The 20,131-nt window shown below is 39.4% G+C and overlaps 1 protein-coding gene across 2 annotated transcripts in view; it reads right to left on the minus strand.

Annotated features, from left to right (window-relative positions):
* Positions 1-1,290: 1,290 nt before the first annotated feature.
* The window catches only part of CERS6 (ceramide synthase 6), a 131,166-nt gene continuing 112,325 nt past the window's right edge, over positions 1,291-20,131 (minus strand). Inside the window, exons 9-11 of one of the 2 annotated variants that reach the window (XM_080398970.1) lie at positions 11,318-11,474; positions 10,274-10,297; positions 1,291-9,211 (exon numbers count right to left, since the gene is read on the minus strand). In XM_080398970.1, coding sequence (XP_080255096.1) covers positions 9,050-9,211; positions 10,274-10,297; positions 11,318-11,474 — 343 coding nt within the window. In that variant the 3' untranslated portion in view covers positions 1,291-9,049. The remainder of the gene's footprint in view (positions 9,212-10,273; positions 10,298-11,317; positions 11,475-20,131) is intronic. The other variant, XM_080398971.1, reaches the window with a different exon arrangement.

Genomic DNA, 20,131 nt, shown 5'->3' on the forward strand with positions numbered 1-20,131 from the left:
TAAGAAAGACAAATGCTCAGACTTACTGTCATTTTTTCTTGTTCATCTCAGGCATGAGTGGATGTTTTACTGCTTCTAACAAAATTACTTTGCCAAGATTGCTATGCACAGGACATAAAAATACACGACAACTGCTGCATTGGAATTTACATTTCTAGGAATTACTTGCTAGAAAAGATGATGTGCCTGGTTGTAAATGTTCTGTAGATATGCCTAAAGCAAGAAGTAAAGTTTGAAATGTTTATTGTGTGCAATTTAAACCTTTACAACTAATTTTGGAGTTTGAATAATAAACTTGCTTAATATTTGCGAAGGCAGATCAGGTGCAAATCTTACTTCCTCTAAAACAGCCAGACATTCCAAAAGCAGGTAAAAGCTAGGAAAGGGTACACAACACATTTGTTTCTTTGATCATTATAAAATATGAAGTTAAGCTGGCTTGTGACAGCCTCTATGCTAGCTAAAGATCTGTCTTCAAATCTCAAAAATGTGCCTGTATCAAATGCACTTAGTGCTTATAGGATCTCTTGCACCTGTTACATCGCAATTAGGAATTTTCTGTTTGTTACGAAGTGGCACAGTACAGCAATATCCAATTTTAAGGACAAGTAGGATAATGCTATGTACTGACGCAACAGATACAATTATTGGGACCCTAGTGTAACAGCATACAAATACCAACTGAAATGCCTCAAAGAGCATGTGGGAAAGCTCTTGAGCTCAAAAGCATTGTGCAGCTTTTTGGACACAATCAGCCAGAGCCCTGCAGCTGCTGGTAGTGCTCCATCTATTAGCAGGATCAGGTTTATCTTAAGGCAGACATAGATTTCAGTGAAGGGCTTTTCTTTTTACGTAAATCAGTTTACCCAGCCCTTAGCTTTCCCTTTCAAACTGCTAACCTGTACTTAGCTACCAAAAGTCAAGCCTGAAATGCATGGACTGTCAGCTACTGCTGACAGAACCTTATCAAATTTATCTTGTACTATAACGTAAAAATCTGGAAAATAAAGTGTTGAATTTCTTAGTGGAAATACGCCGTGAATTTAAGGACTGCTGGGAAGACAAAACAATATTAACCATGAGTAACATATGTATTAAGTGCATTTAATCACAACTGCTGTTTGTATGCTAGCTGGAGGTCGATTTTGAAAAGGAAATTAATTACTGTAAAAGTCCTCCTGCTTAACAACAGTTTTATTACACACCTACTCAACCAAGAGAGGAAGTATTTAAGCTGAGTTTGTTGACATTTTTCGTAAACCCTCTTGTATGTTGCTAGACATATTATGAAAAGCAAACAAGTATTTGCTACACTTGTGAAAATTAAGACATGGAAGTCGTGCTGTGCTTCTGTCATATTCCAATTCTGTTATATTACTGTCTTCTTTAATGCTTCAATAAACTGTGAATTTAATAAGTACCTTGAAATTGTCTAAATTAGTCCTGTCATTGTAATACTCTAAAATCACTGTGAACTCATTTGTGAGTGATTTCAACTTTTTAAAAGCCCTGCCGAACCCGATATAACAAACATACGCACAGATAAATCACTTAGTCCCACAGGCAGATTACATCGCATTTTTAACTGTATGAATAAAGTATACTAAATAATTATGGTAATACGCTTACCTTTTTGAAAGCAATAGATGCAATCCAATTACACCAGGCTTTACTGCTGGAATAGGATTGTAGCCTGAAGGGCTGGGGGGAACGGCTCTGACTGCCAGACAGTGAGACTCCATTCTTTCTGTCATTATCCTAATCACTCTAAAGGTTGTACACAAAGAACCCTTTTAGAACCTTGAGCTTATAAACAAGATTTTTCAGCAGAACCAGAGGTAATGGAAGCCTGATTTCCCACAGGTCTGTGGTTTTGTCCTTGAACTTCACAGCGATATCCTAGCTCTTCCTTACCCCACGCCTGAGCTGTGCTAGTTCAGCCTCTGCTTGGCTGCTACTAAAGCTGCAGGACACCAGTTGCACTCTGCCTGCCCTTCCTCCGGTACAGAGCGTGGATCTGTGGCTCTCTCCTTTACCTGGCTGCTGCTTTTTAGTACCCTGTAAGAATAGCTGCAACAGATTCTCCTTTTCAAATTTGGCCTAATGGAGCAACAGGTTTAAAAGTTGTTAGGGAGACTGACAGACTATGCTAAAAATTGTGTTAGTCATGCAAGTGCGTGGTCGTTTTTCATATGAACGTACATGTATTTTTATGTGCCTATGCACTGAAATGATCAATTGAAAGAAGATACAATCAATGTTAATTATTTCCTTCCTCTTCAGTCACAGCATTTTGAACAATGCTAATTGCTATTGACTCACCAGTTTTATGACTGATGGATAACTTCCTATATGGAAACATGCCCTTTGACTGACTTCACAGAACCACAGAATGGTTGGGGTGGGAAGGGACCGGGTAGGTAGTGTAAGATCTGTCAAGGTGTGGAACAGGGCATAAAAACAGACCAAAAAACCAGCATAAATTAGGGAAACAGTAACCCTCCACCCACAGCAGCAGAGCTGGGACTAAAGGCGTGGAGCAGGAATCCCTCCACACAACCTCCCAGCCTCTGTCCATCACAGCATGATGAGATGCTGACTCATGCAGCAATTTGCCCATCTGACACAGTTACACATTTGGATTTCTTCCACTCACCTGTACCACAGGAGACTGTGACACTGCCTTTTAGCTCTTCTAAAACTGAACAGACCTCCCATCTTCTGAGAACCACTGTGTTTCTTGTACAGAGGGACCTTTACAGACTTAAAGGCAAGTACATCAAAGAATTCTTGCTCTTTTTCACATTATCCTGAGCCATTTTCTGTACACAGTGGCTCTTCCTTGCGCTAAGTTGAGGGTATATGTGGAATAGGAAGCAAAAGACATTAGACATACAACTGGGCAATTTTTCACATAATTAAATTTCTTCAATAAATAAGAATTTAAATGCCATATTAAAAGCACTACAAGAATCTCTCTATATATTATCATGGAGGCATATTAACAACTACAGTAATTAGTTCTTCAAACACAGTGCAGATCCCCAGGTTTACTTCTCTTCTGGAGTCAAAACTTCAGCTGATGTGTGAAGATTCCTACATAATTTGTATTTGTCTTATGAGAAATGTTGCCTCAATTTTCTGCTGAAGTTGTAAGAATCTTTACATGCATCCCATTTCTAAGTACTTCCTTTTCACCTTTAAATGCTGCACCAGAGCTTGCCTGACAATGGTATTTTGTAGACTTTACTTCGGTGAGCGTATGAAATCAATTCCAGCTTAGCACATTGCTACACACAGATGGCTCCTTGTTTTTTTAAAAAATGCAACACCATTTACCCCTCTTCTTTTTATCAGTAATGAAAAAACATGGAATCCTCTCATAAATAAGCAAGCAGATTCGGTCTGCTTTAATGTTAGAGGTCTGGAAGATGCAGCTTTCTTTGCAAAATCAAGAGCTGCAGCTTTTTCTCAGAAGAACCACTGTACGAGAGTGGGCCTGTTCTCTCACTTCCAGAAGTGGTTAGTAGGTGGTGCTTTGCTGACTGACAGTTTAGCCCAAAACATCTGGTCAACATCTACTTTTAAGAAACTCTGACCACCTAGACTGAAAAAAGACAGGTTTTCCAAAGTGGGTCCAGCTGGACATATGACATGACTAACATGCAAAATTTTACTTTTGAAATTCTAGCAAAATGTCTTTTCTTCATAATAAAAATATTTTTATTTGTATAAAGAGAAGTTGTCCTAACACGTGCTGTTACAGTTTCATGCAAGAAATAACATGAAATACAGTGACAAACTCAGCAAAGACATACTTAGATCTGCTCTAAGCGTGCTGGAGTCTGCAGTGTGGATAATCTTTGAGCTAAAACAAAGGAAAACATTTGCATTTCATAGAAAAGAAATCCAACACTACATTCCTAATACTTATGTTTATTATGAAAGTGTCTCTAAATTAAAATAGTCCACAATACTGATTGGTTCCAGAGATTTTTTGAGGAACAATTATTTTCCATATTAAAAAAACCCCAAACCAACCAAGTTAAACACAAAATAACTCCCAAAGTTCTACATAACAGTTAAACATGAAAGAACTTCTAGCTAGCACATCACTGTATCTGGGACAGTGGAGGTCCTACACATCACTGCATTTCTGAAAGAGTTGCTCAAGCACAGGATTGTCATGAAAACACAGGTAAAATAGTGTCATCTGCCTCACCCTGACTTGCAACAGGCAGTCAACATGCACAGTGCAATATGAGAGCTTGTGTATAAAAGTTAAACCCCGGGACTGCAAGAAGCTGAATGAAGCTCAACAGAAGCGAGAAAATGGGTTTTGTTGTACAGATCTTTTAGGTCATGTAACAGTAATTTTTGTCTTTTGTTTGATGTGTGATCACTGACACGGCTCCAAAACATCATTTCATAGTATTTCCTCCATTTTTTTAATTGAAAGCAATTTCAAAGACTGAGAATTCTGTACAGATACACTCAAAACACTGTGTTTTCATTGCAACTACAATCAGAAATCTTTACTATTTAAAGGCTACACACATATGCCACTTTTCCAAACTTCCACTAGTGCTTTTTCAAAAAAAAAAAGAAAAAAAGAATAAGGTTGTCTTACTGAAGTTCCCATTAGTTCCCTGTTCCAAATCAAAACCAGTCAAAACAAGTAATACAAACTGGTTTTGCTTTACGGTTTAAAGGCAACTGTAGTCTGCAGAACACTGAAGTTAGACCTAAATAGGGTCTACATTATAGGAAGGGTAAAAAGTATTTGATAGCTCCTCTTGCACAAATGTCACAAGAAGTAGACAACAGGAGACATAAAAAAATGAGTCATAGCAAAGAGATTAAAAAAATACCAAAGCATCAACTGTAGAAAACCAATGGTAGCCCATATTTCTCTGAGAATACAGAAGGCTGCAGTATATGAGATGAATGAAACAGGCATTAGGCTTCCTACTAGAATACTCTGCATAAAATGCACACGGTGTCTAAATCAACCAGTGCTAATCATCACTGACATTTTCTGGAGGGTAACGGCTTTCACCGTTGTGTCCTGTTCAGAACCAGCAAGTGATTTTCACCTGAAACAGATATAGATTTAAGACAAGAATCACTTCATTGTAAGCAAAGCTTTAGTGCATGTTCTTGGGTCTCAGAAAAAGGATTTGGCATTGGCAATCAGACAGAATGGTCACATGCTGAGACAGGAGCATATGAAAGCTGTGATACCTGTTCCAATTCTGCTAGAATAAAATAAATAATACATAGAAAAACCTACAAAATAGCCACAAGGAAACAGCATGGGACACTTTGGCATTTTAGAACCAGCGCTATTTAACATTGATAGAAGTCCAAAAGACTCCAACTTCCACCCTTGTTGTTTGATCAGATATTTCTACCATTTTCTGCAATGTTTGGTTTTCGTTTTTTATGACACAAACACCCCTCCCCCCATATATTTTTCTTCTGGTACAAAATATGCCAGTATGGGAAACAGTAAAGAAAGGGAGATCGGAATCCTATTTTACTATAATCTGGGCTGGCTAGGGAGAGAAGACAGATTCTTACTATTTACTAACAAACTCTACATATAATTTCCTCATTTTTCTACTTCAACATCTCAACCACTGTCGTACTGTGCTATAAAAGGGGAGCATAGAAGTTGAAGACAAATAGGTTATAGAGTACAAACCCTCATTTCTAAAATGACTAAAATGACAATTCTACAAAAGGTACGAATATACAGAACCTTTCAAGATCTTGCAAGATGAGGCATGTGAATAATTCCAATCGATTTCCTGGAATATGTGCATTTATCCTCTAAATACTTGATGGCCTCCAAAAGCACCTTGCAAAGCTCTTCAGCAGAGAAGCAAACAAATTCAAATGAAAAAGGAAATAGTTGCATGACATTCTTTCTGCAGAGTGGAAGATGAAGCCAAAGTTTTGACATCCACTGGTTAAAGCAATGAATCAAAACACACCGTCACATATGATCACTAAAACACTTGGCCTTTCCCACTAATGACAGAAAAAATTGTGTGAATTTTTAATTTTCATAAAAAAACTTGTAGCTTGAAAGTGTAGCGATTGTTTAGCAAAGCTTAGTGAAGTTCTCAATGCTTCCTTACTCTTATCCCATTACCCAAATGGGTCATTTAAATATCTCATCTCACCTCTTTTCCAGACGTATCTGTATTAAGTTTATTCTAGGCTGCTAAGAATGGACTCCAAAAGCCGGGTTTGTAGAAAATAAATAAGTCACTGGGAGTCAGCTGAACCATGGTAACTGTTTACATGCTTCAGTGCATAAGAGATGCAACTGAATTTAAACCTCAAAGGAAGAGTTTCAGTCTTAAGTTGCATTATTTAACAGTGGGGATAAACTAAGAGCATACGTAGCCAGCAATGGCAAATCACCTCAAGGTTTGTAGCCTTGACTGTACATCAGAATCAACACTACAGAGCACAGCTGAGGAGGACCAACAGGGACCAAAGGTCTCCTGCCTCTTGCACAGTGATTGTTACTGGGAACTGTTCTCCGTCCAGGTATCAACAACATTGCAGTATTATTGAATGATGTCTATATTGTGTATGTTGATAGTTCAGAGTAACATTCTGTACCCATGTAAGACAAAATATTTTGCCAGAATGCCATTTTTGTAACCATCTTTCCAGAAGGGAAATGGTCCGGTGGAGGTAGTAATCAACACCATGAAAGAGGTATGTTTAAACTGCTGTTCTCAATTACCATCTTAGCAGGTCAGATTTCAGAAATTATAGTGTCCATTCAATATATCCCAGGATGCTTTTGTTTTAAAATCTTGGTATCATCTTGACAGTAATTATTAAACAACTGCCACTTCAAATACTGTGAATGGGATACTTTCTATTGCAATCAGTGTATTTTCATGTATAACCTACCCTGCAGATAACTGAAATCAGAGGCACAGGAGACAGATGAGGAAAAACTAGAGGCAGAGAAACTTTTGGGGGAGAACGAGATTTAATTAAGATTCTCTTGCTCCCTCAGATGTACTTATGGACATATAAAATACACAGCTGCTGAATTACAAGGTTACCTGGCTTTTTCAAAAGATGCTCTGTGGGTAGTAAAACCGACAGCTCTCCTTCCATGATTTACAATTTTTCAGTTTTCTTACCTTTATTGTCTACTAAGTGGAGGAACTATTTTAATTCATGCCATTCTGCCCTTACTTTTAGCACATCTTTTGCTAAGACAAAAGTGTCTTTATGGACAATAAGGTTTTACAAGTTTTCAAGAGTGGCCAGTAGAATAGGACAAATCTCAGTTTTTCAAAAGAAAGAAGTGGCAACACAACTTTCTTTAATGGAGTCTGTATAAAATAGTCTTTAAACATGTCTTACGGCATCAGAAACCATCTATATTTTGCTATTTGCATAGGTGGAAGGAATCAGAAAGTTTTCCTGGCTCAGAGTTCCAGCTGAACACAGCACTTCAATCCCTTTGTATATAGAAGACACACGGTTACATTTTTTTCCTGGTTTGTTCCTTCCTTTTTTTTTTTTTTTTTTTTTTTTTTTTAATATACGAGTCTTTGGTCTAAAAGCACATTGGTTCTGTGTGCACATACACAATACTGTTGAACAGTAGGTTGCATAGAGTCTGTTACCCAAGAACCTCGCCTACTTTTGGCACTGCTGTCACACAAATCACAGAAGTGTCCTGCAAGAGTTGAATGATCTTTAGCACACTACATCAAGCCTTGATGTAGAGACTGGAAGAAGTATGTATATAAAGATGTTTATTTTGGGTGTTGATTTGTCTTCTTTGGGACACAGTTTGTAAATCTTGGATGAGAAAGGAGTGCAAAATTATTCTACAGACACCCTTAATTTTATTTGTAGAGGTGATGAAATACTGCTGAGTGTTCAAAGTTTGCTGTGAATTATATTAAGTGAATTTTGCTCAAGTTTTCGTGCATTTAAAATAAACTACTTCTAGTAATGTATGACATTCTGCCTTCTCTCTCTTCACCCTACCAAGAAAGTGGCAATAATTATAAGAACAATACCTAGACTGAACTGTGTCTGATGAAGCAATGAACTTTCCATCTGCTGTTTTTTCCATTACACCCCTGCTCTCATCCATCTGAACGTGCAAGAACAGTTTCAGGAGTGAGGTCTGGATTCACAATGGTGTACTTGAACAAACACCTTTCAACATGGAATCTCTGCAAAAAGCTAAAATCTGTAGAGAGCAAAAACTGCAGGGCCAAAAAAAAATAAAAAAAGTGAGAATAAGTTTATGCTAACTGTTGACATCAATGCTTTTGGGTATTTGCACCACAAATCAAGTCTACTTCTAATGCAATTAGCCACCAAATTGAATTTTAAATTTTGCTAAAATAATATCCCACAATTACCACAGTTTTTTCCCTGAATTGCTAATTTACCACATTACCTACTATTTAAAATATCAATTCAGTGTTTCAAAACTTTATGTTGGAGGAACGGCCACTGTGATTTGATAGGCAATTTCAAAATCAGCACTTTAAAACACAAAGATAGCAAAAATATCTGAAGCAGCTCTAGTATCTATAAAGCTATGTTCTATCTTACTGTAAGTAACAAATCAAGCAACTATTACTTATAGCAGATTCAGCAAAAGCAACAGGGATGGACAGAAGAGATCTGAGCATGATGCTCTCCACCACTGAGAATCCCAAGAAATAAAGTTTGAGAATGGATATTCCCTTTTGTCCACAAGTTCCTGAAAGAATACAAAATAAATAAAGTTTCAAAGACAGTACAAGTGAAAATACTGCTCCCATTGTGTCAGTTACATACACATACAGCATGCCTACATATACAGAATGGTGTGTTGTCTTCATTCACAAACAGGAAATATGGCAGCGCGCTATCAGAATGCTTTGATACTCCTAATTTTTTCTGATGCTGAAATATATGAAGAAACTGCATTCACAACTTATAATTTACTTCCAGTAGCAAACAGTTCATTCTGTTCATGTCTCGTGACTGAACTCAAGGATTAATGCTCCTCTGAGCAAGTGCCACCAGTAAGATACCCATTTGTCCCATTGGCACCACTTGTCCCATTCGTGGTGATAGGGCTGTGCAGGGTCTTTGAACGAGGTACTGTTTCTTCCTCATCTGAGCTTGACTCAATGTCACTTCGGTCATCCTTTGCTACCTGCAGAATTTGAAAAAGAAGCAAGCAGTAGGTGACTGTAAGGAAACAACTGGGATTTTCGGTTCAAGAGAATCAGAGAATTCAAACATTTTTCATTTCATGCTTTGAAGGCAATCTCAGCTCTGGCACACTTCTCTGCCTTTGCCTGCCTGGACTCACTTCAAACACAGATGCCTGTACACACATATGCCACGTGCAAAGGCAGGGTGAGAACTCTGCACTGGTGCATTGAAGGTAGTATGCTTAAATGAGGGCATAGTGCTTAAGGCAAATGGTTGTGCACGGACTAAAGCAACCAACAATCCAAGCTCCCAAGTTCAACCTAGCCCCAGTTCCTCTGCCCTCCTACTACAACTTTATTTCCTGTCCTTCCTTTAGGGTCCTTATCTTTGACCTGATAAGACAAATTATTCGATCCAACTTCCTCCGCCTGACCTCAATTCATTCTCCAGAGGCCACATGGCTCCAGGGAATGGTGCTACAGGCTGGCAGTAGGACACAGCAGTACTGGCAGAAACATAACCCACTGCACCAGGTAACTCCGGTCTCTGACTTCAGGCAAGTGATGAGAACAGGGCTGGGAAATCATGGGTATAGTCCACTTCAGTCCCTATCACAGGAACCATAAATGTACTTGAGCAGCTCAACTGTCTGTCCCACCATGTCACTGGAAAGCTGTTTCAGAAACAGACTGTCCTTAATTGTTGGATTAGCTAAGCTGCTAATTGCCACCTGACTTTTGCCTGACAGTTCATACCCATTTACTGTGTGAATGCTGTTCCTTAGGTTAAGGAGTCCTCCTCCTTTTCAGAGCTCTTTGATTCTTTGTATCTTTGTAACATAACAGCACCCCTGATACTACAGACAAAAGTGATTTCGAATGGTATTAGGCAATGCATAGGCAAGAAGTAAAAACGGCCTTTAAAGATGGCCTTCATTTAAATGTATAAACACAAACAGTGGATAAAAGTACCAAGCAGAAACTACTAACTACCCCCTCCCAGACAAACACTAGTATTGCACAGAATAAATCTTTTGCATAGTACATTTAAAGAAACTTACATGCAAGGGGTTCCACTTCCCAGCCTTCCAGCACAGCACAAGGGAAAGGATAAACAAGCAGAATAAGAGAGAGCATGAAGCACTCTTTGAAGTCACTGGTGTCATTCAGACAGGATTGCTGAGGCTAATAATCACTAAAAGCAGAGGAGACTGAAGTGTAGCTTCCAGGCAAAATACAGTTCATGAATGCACTGTCCTTCAAACAGACTGAGTGGCAGATTCTGGGCTCCATCCAGAGCAAGTCTGAGCTCTCCAGTACATTCACAGAAAGCAGTTTTCTGCAGAACAATCCCATTCACTTTGGGGTCGGTCACGTCTAAATTATCTACTCATGTGCTATACTCTTTAAAGGCAAAATGCCTGTACTTTACATCAGCTGTAAGTGTTAGTTCTACCATTTAAGTGTAAGTGCCGTATTTGCACAGCAAGTGCAATGGGGCTAGCATTTCTGTGAATTATATCTTCCTGTCAAATGTAATAATGGCAGCAAGACACTAAATTTTATCCCAAATGGTCTTGCGGTGGGAATCCTAGAAAGAAAGTACATAGCCCCTCGGAAAACCTCATTAATACCAAAACCCCAAAGAGGCTGTGATTTGTAACTTTGCCACCAGCAGAGGCAGCAGAATTTCAATTTATACTATTATTACTACCACTACCAGCTGGGAAATGAACACTTTGCTAACAACTACTATAAAGAAGAAGAGCAGAACTGGCAGCCCCAAGAAAGCAGTTTGCTTACTTTTTTTTTAATCTAATTTCCCTAATGGAGTTTGGTTCAGTGTACCAGATGATTAAAAAGAAGTGTGGAAACACATATAAATGTAATCACTATAAAGAGTACATTAACTTATCTGACAAATATTTGTTAGAAGCAGTGGAAAAAAGTTTCCATGAAAGGAAAGAAAAGTTTACATAAAACAATGTGTGTCTTCAGCAATGTGTTATAGATTAGAAAGAAAAAGTAATCAAAAAGTCAGTGACCCTGTACTGATATGAAAAAAGTTAAAACCCAAAACTTGAAACAGAACCATGCTATCTTACCTTGCCCTTTGAAATAGCTTTGTAGGCTGTCTTTATGATTAGGTAAGACCAAAACCAGTGCAGAAATTGAAGAATCACAAGCAGCACGTTGAAGACCCACAAGGCAGGAAAATTGCCCAGAGCTTCATAAAGTTCAAACAATGTTGTATTTAATATCCTGGAAGAGAAAGGGATAGAAAAATAATAACATTTTAATTAAGCCACAATCTAAAAGAGGCCCTTTTTAAATCAAGATGACAAGTACTTGATTAGATGGGATCCATATGGATAGTTGGTTCTCAGAGTAATAGTGACTCAGACTGAATCACACAGGTGTCTCCAGAAACAACATCAAAATGTTACTTTCAGCCTTTAACTTCATTTTGCAAATATCACATATAGAAAACAAAGATCCTCAGTGTGCCTTTCTTCTCTTCTTTTAGAAAGCTGGCAGGTGTTGGTTGTCTCACATAACTTCTTCCCTGTTCTTCACACCATGTTCCAAGGCTGTGACAATGAGTTGCTACTTCTGCCATGTGACACAACAAGAACGTGTACCAACAGCTGGGCGATACTCCCTAGGTACTCCCATCTGAAGCCTCTCTCCCAAACCCTGTCTCAAAGCTGATGGGTTTTGGCAGGATTCAGCCTCTAATAGGGTTTTCTAAGGCGGCGAGGGGTGGAGGGGTTGGGGGCTTTGTCTGAGTGTCCCAACTTTTATTAGTGGAAACCTCAGCACCAACAGGAATCCAAAGTCAAAATAATCAACCAGTCAAAGGGCTTAACTCTGGGTCTTGAACATCCTGGGTGCCTGCACTAACCACTAAGGTACTGATGACCACTTTTTGCAGAAAATCCGATTTGCACACTGCTCATGTACAAGCAAGAGCAAGTTTTAGCCGTTACATAAAGGACAGGTGGACAAGAGGGATACTTGAGGGCAACCAGGAGTGGGAGACCTTATTGCAGACTTTCAATACTTACAGGGGGCTTATAAGAAAGATGGGGACAAAGCTTCTAGTAGGACTTGTTTGATAGGATGAGGGGTAATGGCTTTAAACTAAAAGAGGGTAGATTCAGACTAGATATAAGGAAGAAATTTTTTACAATGAGGGTGGTGAAACTCTGGCACAGGTTGCCCAGAGAGGTGGCAGATGCCCCATCCCAGGAAACACTCAAGGCCAGGCTGGATGGGGCTCTGAGCAACCTGATCTAGTGGAAGGTGTCCCTGCTCATTGCAGGGGGGTTGGACTAGATGAACTTTAGAGGTCCTTCCAACCCAAACCATTCTGTGATTCTGTGAAATGCCAGTTCTAGACATGTGAATCAAGTTATTGAGACTCAACACTTCAGATGCAGGCGGTAACAGTGATGTTAGGATATGACTTCAGAAGCTTTGTGTAACTATTCTGCCCACATACTCCGCCATAGCAGATAATTTCAATCTAGACCTCAGCAAACAGCCTGAGAACAGAGTGGACAAAACCCAGCAGAAACAAGGGAGCTGTTGGAAACAAATAATGATTTATGAATGCCTGTTAGGGGGAGAAAAAGAAGGCAAAGTAAGGATTTGTCAACCTCCATCCGTTTTCCCTGCTGGTGTAAAAATTCATGAAAAAGTCCATTGGCTTTAAGTTCTTTTTCTTTTTTCAATTAACTACCAGCCGCTAGCCACTAGATGGCACATTCAACCAAGCCAAGGCCTGCACAGCGCGGTGGCTGCACCAGCTTGGTCTGAAGGAAGAGCCGTAGCTGAGGTACTACTGTCAGAGGGCTTCAGAGCAGCACAGCTCCTGCTTGAAAACTTAAAGGATATTGGGCTCAGCTTCTTAATAAGCAATGACATTTGCCACAGTCCTTTCCAACAACATAAAGATCAGCTCAAGTAGTACTACTAAGAACTATGTACAGACAGCAAACCCAGAATACAACATTTAGTGGTAAATGATGTATGTGTATAAACCGTCAAAAATCAACTGGTGATTTCTAGCATACCGGCCTTAATACTGTAGGGCATTTCATAATAAATTTTGTACCTTTTTACTTTTGCCTTCTTACACTAAACTGCAAACTTGGTTCATAATTTACTGAGAAAAAGATGTTCTATTACCTTACTATACAGCTGTGTTTTTACGCCGTCTTCTGTTTATGGAGTGAACATCAGAAAAAGAAACTATTTCCCCGTTTGCAACCCCCGCCTCATATTACTGCTTCTGTCAGCTAAAACTCTTCAGTCTCAGCTTTGTGTAATTTGTTCTGCCAATGGTAGCTGTAAACAGCACAGCAATACCCCACTTTATAATTCAAGGAGATGCTCTCGCGCATATCAAGCCACAACTGTAGTCAGCACTGTTTTACTTCACCAGTATTTATTTCAGTTCTAACTACCATAAGAAATTCAAACTTGAAATCAACAACTCCTGTATGTAAAGCTACCATTGTTTATATCCAACTGTTTGTTGGGGTTTTTTTACATCTAAAATTTTATATGCTCCAGAATTGTAAAAGCAGTTTCTACAGGTTTCTGTTTCTATGTTCATTCACTGGACCAAATTTAATCCTGGGGACTTCCATAGCAGTCAAGTCAAAAAAGCAGCATTAAAGATGCAGATGGTCTGTTCTTGCAGAAGTTCAAAATATCAGGAAGACATCAAGAACAACAACAAAAAAAGAGTGTTTCTGGTTCCAAAAGCAGTTTCACCATGCAAATGAGTCATCTACTCTGTATTAGATATGGGAAGTAGGTCTTCATTGAAAAAGCAGACCTCTTCCTAACCTGCTTGTTCTGGCAAACTAAGGACAAGACTGGAACTCTCCATTACAGCTGCGTAAAGGGTCTCACTAATTGCTCAGCAATGCTAGGAGGGGTCAGTGACCTGACGTGCAGACTAGGTGTGCAGATGGAGCTAAGGCTGTCTAAGCACACAGGGCTGAGCAGATGCTGAATGAAAAATATAGAAAAAACATAGAAAAAAATGAAGGAAAGAAAATAAACTTTCTCTCTCAGAATAAATCATATTATTTCAAGTCAAAAGTCTGAAATGGGGGAAAAAATCCTAAGGTCAGTGGGCAGAATACAGAGGAATTCTACTTGCAGAGACCGAGGAAGGGAGGGAAAGAAGAGAGGTTAGACAACTTTCCATCAATTCCACAGCTGAAAGGATTCAATGGAAGCTTTTTAACCAACTACACACATAACAGGGATTGGAAAAAACAGCATGAGAATGGATTACACAAAGGAGAAAGTGCCTATAGGATATATGTGCAAATAAATCTTAGGTTCAAATACTCAAAAAGGCATTCAGGCACTTAAATGTGCAGACATGCTTGCTGGAATTTTTCAAAGCTCTCCCAGTGGTTAAATCCCATCTTTTCATGATGAATGGTGGGAAATGTGATTCTTGGCTATCTGACTTGAAACATCTGGACTTGTTCTCACAGGGAGAAATTACTTTAAGCTGCAAGTGCTCTACCTCTCAGAAAACGTTGGTCAGCATTTCTCAGGTCCCTCTACAATTTGGAACAAAGCGTTCACTTCCGCTTTTGAAAATAGGTTAGCAATTTTTCTGAAAGATTTTGATAGCTGGACAAAGCCACACAATCTCAAGAAAGGTATTTTTCCCTTGTTAAATGCATCCCAAGCGGGGCTGTGCACCTGGCTGTGTACAGCTCTCAGTTTAAGATCTTGAATTAAGTAGTGTGGCTAAAGAAGGCAAACGAAAACAAATTCACCACTTGACATCCAGTCTACTCTTACAGAGATCTGTGCTAGGTTTTCAGGAATGCTGCCACAATATCTCAGCCACTGGGAGAGGTAATGCTGTACTTACTGTACTACCACTCTAATTGAACATTCAGAATAAAATTAACACATTTTCAACAACTACTAAAGAATCAGCTGCATCACATCAATGGTAACACGGGGTTTTACTCTACTGTCTAACTCTTTACCTAGCCAGCAAAGCAGCACTTGAGAGGCTATGGGCAACAGGCCCATACACTGACTCAGATGAGATTACACTCCCCTCAGCTTAGTGGGCACAAGGCCAGGCTCTTGGGGAACAGTTACTAATTCTTGGCAAGCTGATCACTTGTCTTGCACCGGGAATGGAAGGAGAAAAGGGAGATGAAGGAAGAGAGATAAAGGGATGGATGGATAGAAGAGTAAAATGCTTATTTATATTTGACTGAGAATTGGCAAAAATGTACTGTGTTTGCTTCTGAAACGATCCCAAGAGGAATGAAAAGAGGTGAGAAAGAAGGCCATGTGGAAAGAGTAGGCATTCTTCCAGACAGGCAGGAAATTTATGATAAACGCTGCAGAATGAAGCATAGCAGGGTAATGGGTGCTATTATCACATCCAATGGGAACAGAAACTGTGCAGCTGTAATGACTGGTACTGCAAGTTGCCTTAACTTCTGCAGCACTGTCCAGTGACCAACATACTGTGTGTGCAACATGCTGAATGAAGGGCATGTTATCACAGTACAATAGCTAGAAGTCTCAAAATATAACAAAGGACAGAAAAAAATGATACCAGCTTATCTAAATAATTCAGAATAAATGTCTATCTCCTTCGCCAAGTGTATATCAGACAACAGTATTCTATTTTGCACCATAACCAGCTGCACTGGACATACCCATCATTACAGAGCAAATAGATAATTACATCTAGGTGGGTATTAATGAAATTCAGATCCTATTTAGTGCAAGTAATCTGTCAATGCTATTGCTGGTGATGCTTCAAAGTCTCTGCTTTTTAAAAATTTTCTTTTAAAAAATAAACAATTGCACTTACTTCTTCCCCAAAATATAGTAGTTTATTCTCCATTATACATGGTAAAAAGTGACCAAGAGCAGAGAACAAAGAGTCAGGAATTCTAAATTCTGGATATGGCTGTTCTATTAACTTACTATGTGATACAAAAAAAATTCAAATTTCTTTACATAGTTTACTTTTTGTTAAGGATAGGCACAAGGTATTGGTATATCTTGTCTGCATGTAAAGATGCTGGGAGAATTAATCCATTACTTGTTTATAAAACACCATGGACTACTTGCTTAAAAGATGCCATAAAACTGAAAGGTAGAAAAAAATATCACCAAGATTCACAGAAAAATGAAGAAGCAGTGGAGTGTAAAAGCACACATATGTCCACTTGTTGATGAGCCATAGGACAACACCAGCTCCGTTCCATCAGTAGTCAGTATTTATCTCCAGGATTAAGAACTTGATTGAAATCTAATAGGACTTCACATCCCAGGCTATCCTAGTTACTTATAATGACAATGCTAAACTAACTTTACACAACAGGTGACCTGACACACAGATGTTTCTGCATGAGAGACTTCAGATGAGTTACCCAACTTTTTCCCTGAGAAGGGTATGAAATTACATGCAAATTAGTCATTAAACTGAAGACACTTTGATTTATAGCACTTGCATGTCCTGGAGCCCTCAAGCTGCAGCACAGCTAAATAATTATAGCAAATCCAGTACATAAAAGGCTGTACTGCCAACCTCTTCCTCTTCTGAGTTTCAGCTCAGCCAGCTGCTGTGTCTACATCACTGTTCTGCATTGAACAGATGCTTCTTGGTTCTTGCTGAGTGGAAGAACAAGCTGGTTTCCCTTTTCAGATCCTGCTGTCTCTTGGGTTTTTGGTCCCCCAGAGTAGGATTTATGTTACTCATTTGTGCCTGGCAACTATGAGAGGAGCAGCAGAGGTCCACTGTGAATGGAGAAGAGTCAGATGAACCAGCTGCCCACACAGCACCAATGAAACAGGGATGGATGGACAACGGGGAGAGAGAGATGATCTTTCAACAATCTCAGACTGGTTCCTCAGATTTTTTGGTTGGTGATGCTCATTACTCTCTTCTTTTAGACAGTAAGTTGATGAAAGATCTCCATAAAATGCAGCAACAGAAGGGATACAAACTCTTGAGCCAGGATTCAGAGAAACATTAAATCCACACACTTCAGTTTTATCAGTGAGCTCAGCATCACATGGAGTTCTGCTCAACCATACCAGACCCACATCAGAGTACTTCCTAACATGGTGCTAATACAAGCTCAGCTGGTGTAGAGATGGGTGACTTCTGTCCTAATACTAATTGAGAACAATACCTCTTCGCAGAAATCACAGCCCTGCCGCTAAGACTGTGTTATTTTAAGTCCTGCGTAGATCGATAGGATTTCCAATTAACTAAAATGATAGAACAGGCAGGAAATTATTCATGTTTGAGGTACTGTAAAAGAGACAATTCTAATCAAGCTTTACTGGGTTCAGCTGTGCTTTTCTCTTCACTCAATTCCTTCTCATCAATAGTTACTGCCCATTAACTGATTTTTCAGCCACTGGTATGAATTATAGTATTTCCACTCTTGTGGATAGAAAAAATCCAAGAATGCAAGGTCAGAGACACCTTCACAACCCAAGTTCAAATCTCAGGAGAGTCTTGCAATAGACATTAGGATATGGAGAGAATTCAAATTTCCTAGCAGAATGTAATTATACTTAGAAAAATGTTGCATCAATAACGTGTTCTGGCAAAATCCTTGTGTAAAGGTCTGTAATCATAACACACAGGCACAGAGAAACTACGTTATGCTAAGAATGACAGTTGCAAATCTGAAAAACTCCAGGCACACATAAAACTTTCATACGAGCAAGAGAGAATACATATCAACATCCATTTGCCTGGAGTTCATGTTATTCTCCAAATAGCAAAAGCAAATGTAAACGACAGGAGGCCAGTTTCCAATCTTTGCAAAACAGGGTATCAGAGAACAAAAAAGCCTTCCCCATGCCTTTTTTTGCTGACTAAAAGTAAGTGCAGTGCTCAAGGAATATTTCTTCCTCTTGCTTTTGGAGCACACACTGACTGCCTTGTGTTTAGCTATATGCCATGGCAGACATTTCGGGAGGAAAAGATTACCCAAACTTTCTGTAATCACAGGAACTAAACAGAATTAGCTCAAAAGCCAACAAAACATCACAGAACAGCTGCAGCCAGTTCTCTGCCAGGTACTCAATGTCTTTCAGGTGGCCTACATACCATCAATAGTAGGGGTACCACACTTCAGATTCATGGGTCTAGTCCTGGGAACTTGTCCCTAGACTAATGGAATAATTTTAAAATCCATAAAACTCTCACAGCTTAAGAAAGTGTGGTGGCACAGTGTCTGCCAAGGACTCATCTTTCAAACAAATGACTGAAGTATTATGGTCCAGTTGTGGAATAAATGCCAAAAGATGTGTATGGAGAGGGCAAAAAACCAGCACCATTTTGCCCCCACAAGCACAAGCAGCTCTGCCCCCACAAACATCGTAAGAATTTCCTTCATGCCAAAGTCTGGGAAATCAGCCTTAAACAGTTTTCAGTTTAATCCAAATTTCTTAATAATTATCTCTACTTTCATAGCTTTTATAAGTCAAACTCAGCCATGATGCAACATTGATGAATGTGCTCACTTGCATGGGTGCTGGGTTTCTCCCAGTGTTCAGCCACAATGACCTCCTCCTAGCTGAGCACTAATGAGACCCTAGCTGCATTATGGCTGTTGATCACGGAGTTCAAAAGCCATTTACTATTTCAAGCTGGAAGCTATCTATCGCACTCCCATGCTCTTGTACAGCTATGATTTTTATGTCCCACGTACATCAACAGCTCGCGGTGAACCACTAGTATTGTTCTGCTTTTATAATGACTCTGTAGCCACAGACAATACACGTCACTAACAGCAAATCCTGGTGCTACAGATACAGCCTCTAAGAGAAAAGGGGCTGAGAAGAGGCAGAACGTTTGCACATCCTCAAACTATCTACAGCTACCTAGACTGTCAGCATTCGTATGGGCTCTGTAGTACTACCATACCAACACAGCTCTCCCCTCCATAGAGCAGGCAATGCTTCAAAGATGTACTTTGGGGCAAATTTTCCTCACACCTCTCTCTTTTAGGAAATAACCCAGTAAAACTGCAAATCCCCATTGTCACCCTTTTCCCTTCCCTTTTTCCTTCCTTCAAGTGGTGCAGGCTTCAGAGGAGATGTGGAGAACTTCAGCTGACTACAAAGCAACTTATATGGGAAGGTGACTAGTGGTGGAAGCAACCCTCAGTTCAGCCTCCCCAGGTCACCCACATCCTCCAGCCACCATGCCTTGCTAAGCTGATCTAGAAGTGGCTGACAATGTTTGACCACAACAAAAACACCGATGCTGCTTCCCTTCCCCTGAAACATTTACATCCATCAGTTTTTTTTGATCGTTTTAGATAATTTTTTCAATTCTGAGCAAAAGAAATGCCACAGCACAGGTTTCTGTCCTGTTTCTAATCAAAGCACAGGTTTTAGAAAGGACATATTTAATAAACAACAATGTGAGAACACTGACTGAACAATCCTTGACAACAGAAAGCATTATTACAGACACAGGGAATACAGTCGGTAGGAACTAAAAATAAGTATCAGCTTTGGAAGTCTGATGAAATCCTTTTTCATATAATTTTTTCCTGTTATGATCACAAGAAAGTCTTGAAAACAGAAACACTGAGCAAATGCCACTTTTTGTTATTTACACTGCAAACCCACAATAGTGAATGACACCTGTAACCTTTCCATTTCTTATAGCTTCCCTGTAAATAGCTGGATAGGTATTAACTCGGCACTCCAAAGACTTCAGCTTTGCTTCATGCAGTACTCAGAGGCCTGAGTTCACAAGCACTGTAAACCATTTGAGGAAATAAAATAACCAGGCATTAGAAAGGACAACATCAGATAATGTTTTGTCAAAAGCAGATGGGACGACAACATTATATACGCTCTATTAAAGA

This window comes from Falco punctatus (assembly GCF_963210335.1).
Source record: "Falco punctatus genome assembly, chromosome: 8".
NCBI classification, from domain to species: Eukaryota; Metazoa; Chordata; class Aves; order Falconiformes; family Falconidae; genus Falco; species Falco punctatus.